A 10,196-nucleotide genomic window follows, 5' to 3' on the forward strand; every position below is an offset into this window, starting at 1 on the left:
ACCAAGTCAGGTCATTTGTGATATCGACCCCGAGGAACTTAAAGCTTCTTCGTAATTGTGTCAATGTGTTGGACCCAGGTTAGATCCTCTGAGATGCTAACACCCAGTATAACAGAAAGAATGATCTGAAGCTAGTGGTGGAGAAGGTGCAAAAGGCCAGATGGCTTACTCCTGCTCCTGTCCCTTGTCTTCTTCATTATGTCAATGCAAAACCAAACTCTCTGCTCCAAGTTAGTTCCTTTGATCAATGCAATTAAACTCAATGGCTAAGACACTTTTAACTTGGTTAAGTATTGGGGAGGGTAAGGATGATCTTCTGTTTTGGGAATGTGGGAGAAAACTGGAGGCGCATTGTCAGGGTGAGAATATACAGACCTCTTACAGACAGCGGTGGGAATGGAACCCTGATCTTCCAGTCGCTAGTGCTGTTAAGAATTACACTGTCTGCTATGCTACCATGCCACGCCATCAGTAATGAGGCAGTGTTCATGTTCATGATGGCAGAGGGGAAGAAGCTGTTCCTGAAACGTTGAATGAGTCTTCAGGTTTTTATACCTCGTTCCCATTGGTCATAGTGCAATGAGGGTACATCCCACCAAAGGGCAGGAACAATAGCGAGTTATAACCTGTGCTACAACCTGCTGGGAGTTAACGGTATTCACCTTGACTTCTGGGCTCAAGATTTTCCTCCAACTTCACAATATCTTGCACACGACCTTCTAAAGATGTATGGTAGAGAGCATCCTAACATGCTGCATCACGGCATGGTACAGAAACTGCAGTACAGGGGACAAAGAGGCTCTACAATGGGTAGTAAAACTGCCAAGTGCATCATTGGCACCAGCCTACCAGTCATCAAGGACATATATACATTACAGAAAGGAGCTGGAAAAAGCACAGCAATATAATGTAGGACCACGCACACACATACACACACACTCTCTCTCTCTCTCTCTCCCTCCCTCGCTCTCTCTCACACACACACACTCCTCTCTCGCGCGCGCACACACACACACACACACACACACACACACACACACACACACACAATCACTTATTCAGTGCACACATGTACACCTGTTCATTAATACAAATATCTAATCAGCCAACCACAGGCAGTATCTCAATGCATAAAAGCATGCATTCATGGTCAAGAGATTCAATTGTTGCTCAATCCAAACATCAGAATGGAGAAGAAATGTAATCTAAGTGCCTTTGACCATGGAATGATTGTTGGTGCCAAACAGAGTGGTTTGAGTATCTCAGAACTTGTTGATCTCCTGGATTTTCACAAAATACAAAAAAAAATTCAGTGAGTGGCAGTTCTGTGGATGAAAACACGTTGCTAATGAGAGAGGTCAGATGAAAATGGTCAGACTGGTTCAAGCTGACAGGAAGGCGATAGTAACTGAAACAGCCACGTGTTACAACAGTGAGGTGCAGAAGAGAATCTCTGAATGCACAACATATTGAGCCTTGAAGTGAATGGCCTACAGCAGCAGAGCAACACAAACATACACTCAGTGGCCACTTGATTAGATACAGGAGGTGCCTAATGAAATGGCCACTGAGTGAAAGCTATCTTATGTATTTACAAATGTATATTTATTTTGTTTTTATTATTGTGTTATTTATCTTATTGTGCTTTTTTGTGCTGCATTGTATCTGGAGTAACAATTACTTTGTTCTCCTTTACACTTGTTTACTGGAAATGGCATTAAACAATCTTGATCTTGAATCTTGATTTATTTAGTACCTGAGGTGGTTTACACAGTAACATCACCAGAGGAAAATCTGAGCCACAGAAGGGAATTTCTTGTAACTTTTTCCAAAGAAGGTTGATTCACTGATTACGAAGTATCATTACATTACAGTACTTCATGATTTATCCTATTTACAGTCAATTGCTTTGGATTACGATACAGCAATCAATATCCAGAATGCACTCGAGCCCCTGTGGTACAGTAGTGTAGCAGCTAATGTAACGCTTTACAGCACCAGTGATTGGGTTCCATTCCCACCATTGTCCTTAGGGAGTCTGCATGTTCTCCCCATGACTGTGGGCTTCCTCTCTGTTTTCAAAGATGTTTGGGTTAGGGTTCGAGAGACGATGGCATGCTGTGTTGGCGTGGGAAACGTGGTGACATTTGTCAGCTGCCCAGCACATCCTCAGTGCATTTCACTAAGAATTTCAATTCATGTGTGACAAAAACAAAATAATCTACATCTTTATCTGTGGCACCCACTGATTCTGGAAGTTCCACATTGCTCCATGTACTCCTTCTTAAGGGACACACAGACTAGGACATTTTTCCAGAAGAGGGGCAGACTGTTAGCTCAGGCTGAACCATCAACTGCCAGGACCTGAAAGTGGGCTCTTTGGCCAGGCCCAGGAGCAAGCCAACCAAGATATTCATCTAAATAACCCACACGCCTTCGTACTGGGACATAAGGATATCTTAAACTATAAGACCAAACTATGATTAGGAATACTCAGCATGGCTTTGTGAAAGCCAGGTCGTGCCTTATGGGCCTGATTGGATTTTTTTGAGGATATGACAAAACACATTGATGAAGGTAGAGAAGTGGATGTAGTATATATGGATTTCAGCAAGGCATTTGATAAAGGTACCCATGCAAGCCTTATTGAGAAGGTAAGGAGACATGAGATCCAAGGGGACATTGCTTTATGGATCCAGAATTGGCTTGCCCAAAGAAGGCAAACAGTAGTTGTGGACAGGTCATATTCTGCATGGAGGTCGGTCACCAGTGGTGTGCCTCAGGGATCTGTTCTGGGACCCTTACTCTTCGTGATTTTTATAAATGACCTGGATGAGGAAGTGGAGGGATGGGTTAGTAAATATGTTGATGACACAAAGGTTGGAGGTGTTGGGGATAGTGTGGAGGGCTGTCAGAGATTACAGCGGGACATTGATAGGATGCAAAACTGGGCTGAGAAGTGGCAGATGGAGTTCAACCCAGATAAGTGTGAGGTGGTTCATTTTGGTAGGTCAAATATGATGACAGAATATAGTAATAATGGTAAGACTCTTGGAAGTGTGGAGGATCAGAGGGATCTTGGGGTCCGAATCCATAGGACACTCAAAGCTGCTGAGCAAGTTGACTCTGTGGTTAAGAAAGCATATAATGGATTGGCCTTCATCAATCATGGAATTGAATTTAGAAGCCGAGAGGTAATGTTGCAGCTATATAGGACCCAGGTCAGACCCCACTTGGAGTACTGTGCTCAATTCTGGTTGCCTCACTACAGCAAGGATGTGGAAACCATAGAAAGGGTACAGAGGAGATTTACAAGGATGTTGCCTGGATTGGGGAGCATGCCTTATGACAATAGGTTGAGCAAACTCAGCAATTCTTCCTTGGAGCGACAGAGGATGCTTTTTCCCCAGGGCTGAAATGGCTAGCATGAGAGGGCACAGTTTTAAAGTTCTTGGAAGCAGGTACAGAGAAGATGTCAGGGGTAAGTTTTTTTACGCAGAGAGTGGTGAGTGCGTGGAATGGGCTGCTGGTGACGGTGGTGGAGCCGGATACGATAGGGTCTTTTAAAAGACTCTTGGACAGGTACATGGAGCTCAGAAAAATAGAGGGCTATGGGTAACCCTAGGTAATTTCTAAGGTAAGGACATGTTCAGGACAGCTTTGTGGGCCGAAGGGCCTGTATTGTGCTGTAGGTTTTCTATGTTTCTAAGACAATGGGAGCAGAATTATGCCGTTCAACCTATTGAATCTGCTCTGTGTTTTTGCTGTGGCTGATTTATTTTCACTCTCAATTCCATTCCCCTGCCTTCTCTCCATAACCTTTCATATTCTTACCAATCAAGAATCCATCAGCCTCCACTTTCAATATCCCCAATGACGGCCTCCACAGACTCACCACTCTCTAACTAAAGAAATTCCTTTTTGCAGAGGTGATGGAAGACTCAGTAAATATGAAGCTAATAAGGAGAAAAGCAAGACACAGAGGTTTGTCAAAACAAGAAAATGAATCTAAACGTTAACCAGATACAGGGAAAAATAACAAATGAGAAAATCTGCAGATGCTGGAAATCCAAGCAGCACACACAAAATGCTGGAGGAACTCAGCAGGTCAGGCAGCATCTATGGAAAAAAGTATAATGTTTCGGACGATAGGTGCTTGGCGAGACAGTCTCCCAATCTACATCGGGTCTCACCAACGTACAGGAGGCCTCAAAAGACTCCCAGGTGAAGTGTTGCCTCACCTGGAAGGACTGTTTGGGGCCCTGAATGATACTGAGGGAGGAGGTGTAGGGACAGGTATAGCACTTGTTCCACTTGCAAAGATATGTGCCAAGAGGGAGATCATTGAGGAGAAACGAATGGACAAGGGAGTCACGTAGGGAGCAAACCTTGCAGAAGGTGGGAGGGGGAGATGAGCTTGGTGGTAGGGTGGCAGGAGGTTGGGGTAAGAGCAGACGTGCGTGAAATGGAAGAGATGTGGTTGAGGGAAGTGTTGATGGTGGAGGAAAGGAAGCCCCTTGCTTTTTCCATTTAGTGAACACCCGATGTCTTTGTAAAATAAAAGCAACATTTGTTAGACCTGTGACGTGGTTCTCATTGTCTTCCGGTGCCTGCTACCACACATGGATGGAAAGATTGTTCTAACACCAATTTGGACTTACCTGATAGGCACTCAGAGTAGAGTAATAGACTTGCTCAGTTGAAACAGCCATGGTCCAGAGAAGGGTAAACAGATGACACGAGAAGTTTTGCGAACAAGTCTTTCTTTCTGCTATCCGGAAACACTCTTTGCTTAAAGGCTGAGACAGCAACTACAGTCCAGATGAGCAGCGGATCATGCTGTTAATTATTTATCTGCTGGTGTCAAACCTGAACCTTGCTCTCTCGCCCTCAGATCGCTTACCAGCCTGAAGTGTAAGAATTTAAAAAAATACACCAGGGCTGTATTAAAACATCAGTGGCTGTTTGACATAGGTTTCAAAACTTCTTTATGTACTGACCTTTCCTGCTTTCTTTCTCTCTCTCCTTGTCTCACTCTCTCACACACATTCTTGCCCCTTCATTTTTTCCCACCTCCCTCCCTTCCCCTTTTGTGCTCTCCCACACTCTCTCTCCTTCTCTTTCGCTCTCTTTGTCACGCACAAACTCTTGCCTCGCCCTTCCTCTCTCTCTCTGTTCAATCACAGCATTCTCTATAAAGCGTCTCTCTACATCCTCCCCATCAAATGCATGGGTTTTCTCCTGGTGCTCAGTTACTTTCCACTGTCCAAGACATACCAGGTAGGTTAATCAGTCTTTGTAAAGTGTCCCATGAATAGGTTAGGGTTAAATCAAGGTGTCAGGGGATGCTGGAAAAGGCCTGTTCTGAGGTATATATCAAAAAAAATTCAATTTCTTCTCCAAAATTTCCAACTGATCTATAACCTGCTGTATCTTTTGACAATCTGTAAGCTACTAAATTGGTTTATCATTGTCATATCTACCGAGGTAGTGAAAAACTTATTTTCATAATGTGCATACATCACAAACAGTACACAGTTAAAACAGTAATTGCGAGCACATTGAACCCTGCTCAGCTGAAACACATCACAGGCTTGGCTATTTCCTACCTGTGGTTTGTGAATGGAAATAATCTACTTACCAACAGATAGCTTGGTATCTATTTATATGGAAACTGCTGGGAGTGAAAACCTATACATCTCCAGGAACTGATAGTCTGTATCTTTGTGGTTTAGAAGATAACTAATGTACTCCCAGTTCACTCTCCCATTCAGCTTTGCCCTGTCTGTAAAGTGAAGATATTTATTTTATTCGTATTTAAAGATACAGCACAGTACAGGCCCTTGTGGCCCAACAAGCCCGTGCTGCCCAATTACACCCACGTGTACTAACCCGTATATCTTTGGAACGTGGAAGGAAACTCATGCACTCATCGAGAGAAGATACAAACTCCCCACAGACAAGGACAGGTATGGAACTCTGATCACCAGGGCAGCAACAGTATTACACGAACTGCTAAACTAACGTGCACTTATCTATCTCATTAATTACGCTACTTATACATGTAAATAGTGGAGAACCAGTCACTGAACACAGAACAGGAGCAAGACTAGGCCTTCGGGCCCGTCAAGCCTGTTCCACCATTCAATAAGATCATGGCTGATCTGGCCGGGCTCTAACACCCTGCCTTTTCCCCATAACCCTTCATTCCCCTGCTATGCAAAAGTGTCTTAAATATATTTAATGAGGTAGCCTCTACTGCTTCCCTGGGCAGAGAATTCCACAGATTCACTACTCTCTGACTAGGAGACTACTGAACTCTGTCCCACTACCCAGGCCTCATCACATATGAAACAACAGCATCATTATACTTATTAACTTGTGTTGTAAATGCACCTTATTATTTGTAAATTTATTTGTGGTAATATTATTTTAATGTGTTATGTGTGTGAATTGTATGTATTATGTTGTGCACCTTGGACCAGAGGATCGTTGTTTCGTTTAACGGTATTAAAGTTTTTAAAGTCTGTCTCCAGCCTTGTGGCCCATCAGGCCGGTGCTTATGCTGTACAATTGAATGACAACAGACTGATCTTGAACTTGAAAAATGAGTTCCTCCTTATCTCCACCCTAGCTTTAGTCTCCCCTACTGTCCTGTTAAGCTAAGCTTCTCATCTGCAGAATCATCCTGGTGAACCTCCCCTGCACAGAGCAAGTATATCTTCAAAAACATGCAAGCGTTTGTAGATGCTGTTAATCCAGAGTAACACATACAAAACACTGGAGGAATTCAGCAGGTCAGGCAGCATCTATGGAAATAAACAAATAGCTGGTGTTTCAGTCTGAGAACCTTCTTCAGGACTGATAGGGAAGGGAGAAGGTGCCAGAATAAAAAGGTGTGGGGAGGGGAAGGAGGATAGCTAGAAGGTGATAGGTGAAGGCAGCTGGATGAGAAAGGTAAAGGGCTGGAGAGGAAGGAATGTGATAGGAGGGGAGAGTGGACCTGTCAGGGTCACTAGTGAATTCAAGTGCAGGAAACAGAATCTGAATCAGGTTTAATATCACCGGCAAGTGTCATGAAGTTTGTTAAACAGTGGCAGCAATACAATGCATTATATGATAAAATTAGAAAAAAAATCAATTACAATAAGTGTAGAGCTGTGTACATACGTCTATTGATGCTTCTGGACACACCTTCAGTGATGTTCCTGGAATCATCGGGTGTTTCAGGTCTTTCAACATCATACAACCTCCTCCAGGTGACCCAGCCGGGGCTGATCAGACCCCAGCTTGTGTCAAGTTGGCTAGCTACTTTTGACTCCATGGCTCCCCTCTTTTGAGCCACAGCCATCTTGAGGCCCTCTCTGCCGCATCGGTGGTACTGCGGATGGCTCTCCTCTTCCTCTCTCCCTCGATGCCCAAAATGCTGCCAGAATTTGGTTAAGAAATACATATTAAATAGTTAAATTTAAAATAGTGCAAAAACATAAGTTTTTTTTTAAAATTAGTTTATGGGTTCAATGTCCATTTAGGAATTGGATGGCAGAGGGGAAGAAGCTGTTCTTGAATCGCTGAGTGTGTACCTTCAGGCTTCTGTACCTCCTTCCTGATAGTAACAATGAGAAGAGGACATGTCCTGGGTGATGGGGACCTAAATAATGGACGCTGACTTTCTGAGGCACCGCTCCTTGAAGATGTCTTGGATACTAGGGAGAATCCCAGAGACTTTGCCAATTCAAACAAAATGAAAAATTTGTTACAGAAATTAACCAGAAAAACAAACAAGATCCCAGGCAAACTCCACAGAATCTTGAAGAAATGAAATCATTCATGATACACAGAAGAATTTGGTCAGTGTTTCACCAGACAAGGATCCACAATGACCGAGCAAAGAGGAGTTGGCAAGCCCCCACCTGAAATACCCCTTGAGACATGTAGGTATTCAGGACCAATCCAACAGACCCGGTATCCAGACAAAGCAATAACCCCCAAACACAAAAACTACATTGAAAATCCCATGTTGATTGAAATTGTCCCAAATTGAACACAAGTGATAACTACAAATGGGAGTTAAACATTCCCCATGATCCTAAATGAGACACATGAAAAACAAAGTGAAAACCCAGAGCTAGTCCAAAGACAAACAATTAGACACGGAAGGAAAACAATCCAAGGAACATGAGGTTACACTGAGAAAATACAATCCACATCCTAACTGAAAATGACCACTGGTTGTGACAGGACCATAGGAGAAAGGGAAGTGATAAGCAGGTGAGAAAGATAAAAGGTCAGAGTGAGAAACAGAAGAGGGGAAGGGGAGGGAAAAAAATCTCTCTTCAAGTAAGGAGACTAGAGCTGTACCAGTACATGAATCCTACTGTATTCTATCAGCCCCTCCAAAATAAAAGGAAAGAGATAACAGGGAATTATAGACCGGATGGACAGACCTTGGGGAAAATCCTGGAAGACTATTATTAAGGATATAATGACAGAAAGTTGTGGAGAGATATGGAAGCTCTGGTTTGAGATATTGAGGCCCTGTTTAAGAAAAAGGAGGTATAAACAGGCAGGAACAAATAAGGTGCTTGAGGAGTACTGAATAAGAAATGCAAAAGAGCACCTAGGAAGGAGATCAGAGGGGCTAAAAGAAGATATGAGGTTGCTCTAGCAGACAAGTTGAAGAAGAATCAGAGGTACCTACAAATATCAAGAGCAAAAGGATAGAAAGGGTCAAAATTGGTTCTCAACAAGGTCAGAGTGGTAATCTATGTGTGGAGCCAAAAGAGATAGGGGAGATTTTAAATGGATTTTTTGCATCCATATTTTGTCTGGAGATGGACACAGAGTCTATAGATGTGAGGGGATTCAGCAGTGAGATCATGGACCTATACAAATTACAGAGGAGGAGCTGTTTGCTGTCTTGAGGAGAGGTGAGCCTGCTTGAACACCTGCCTGAACACGATAAATACTGATCGCTGAGAACTCACCTTTTACATATTTTTGAACTATCAGGGTCTCAGGGTCCAAACAGTTGCTCTCCTTGCCCAGCCTTGGTGATGCTAGGACTTTGAAGCTAATAGATCACATGTTATCATTCCTGGGGGGAAAAAATCTTTGTTTTATTTTTAAAGAACTAATCATGCAGCAAATACCAGACCAAATTCACATAGCCTTCGCAAATGCACTCAGGATGGACAGTAGGGAGCTTGCTAAAAAGGCTGACAGTCTACACTCACTCAGGCAATGATGTATTATTCCTCCTCCTTTCTCTACCTCATGAAGCCCGGTCAACAAGGCCCCCGATATAAGGGAGGCCTCGGCTGCGAAACTGACGAAGCCGGGCCTGTGTTTATACCATGCTTGCGTAAATAGCGTAAGAACGCTAGGAAGTGCTGAATGCCTTGAAGCTTTGACAGTGTCAGCACATCAGAATTTTGTGAACACCATGGGTTCCAGCTGCTAGATTTGTCTACTGTTTTATATTCCTCCCTTTGTGAGCTAGGGATTGACATCAGCTGATTTTCATACAGAGACTTTCAATTATCCTGGACTTTAACATGTTTTGAACATTTCTATCCACTGGGTCATCTCTCTCTGCATCCACTTGGCTGCAAGTTATTGAGTCCCAACAATTCTGCAACTTTAGCCTTGTGAATTTCTCCAAAACTTTATACCTTGGGTTAGATTACAGTAGGTAAAGTATGGCTGAAGGGAAAGTCAGGCAGCACCAGGATATAGAACACCGTGAGACTGATGGGTTGAAATGTATTTATTTCAAGAGTTATGTGTAAGGCAGATGTTCTTAGTGTCTGGATTAGCACATGGAGAGGACCACCAGGGACTCCCTCTCCCCTATTTGCCACATTTAGACCTATTTCTATCTTTAATATCTCTAATTTTCCCTTTCAGGATTCTTTTGAAGACCATGACCTGGAGTTACATGTTTCGATTCCTTGCAGGAATGGGACCCGCTCTCGGGGTCTCATGACTGGCTCTAATTCGATCTTCCAAGGACTCGACCTAGAAGATTAGCGCTCCTTCAAAGTTCCAGGATTTCATGGCACTGGAGGGAGGCAGACTCATGGTCGGTGCCTCTGCAGGGAATTGGTGTGTCATGGGAGACAGAAGATAGAAAGCAGCGAGCTGGCTGCTGGCTGTGTGCCCAGAGACCCGAGCTCTATGGGCACAGAGCTCGA

The 10,196-nt window shown here is 43.5% G+C and overlaps 1 protein-coding gene across 2 annotated transcripts in view; it reads right to left on the minus strand.

Annotated features, from left to right (window-relative positions):
* LOC140205027 (BAR/IMD domain-containing adapter protein 2-like 2) overlaps positions 1-7,209 on the minus strand; it is a 300,466-nt gene extending 293,257 nt beyond the window's left edge. For both annotated transcript variants that reach the window (XM_072272101.1, XM_072272100.1), the window contains exons 1-2: positions 7,171-7,209; positions 4,662-4,907 (exon numbers count right to left, since the gene is read on the minus strand). In XM_072272101.1, the coding sequence (XP_072128202.1) occupies positions 4,662-4,712 (51 nt within the window). In that variant the 5' untranslated portion in view covers positions 4,713-4,907; positions 7,171-7,209. The remainder of the gene's footprint in view (positions 1-4,661; positions 4,908-7,170) is intronic.
* Positions 7,210-10,196: the final 2,987 nt, after the last annotated feature.

The sequence above is a fragment of the Mobula birostris genome, chromosome 11 (assembly GCF_030028105.1).
Source record: "Mobula birostris isolate sMobBir1 chromosome 11, sMobBir1.hap1, whole genome shotgun sequence".
NCBI lineage: Eukaryota > Metazoa > Chordata > Chondrichthyes > Myliobatiformes > Myliobatidae > Mobula > Mobula birostris.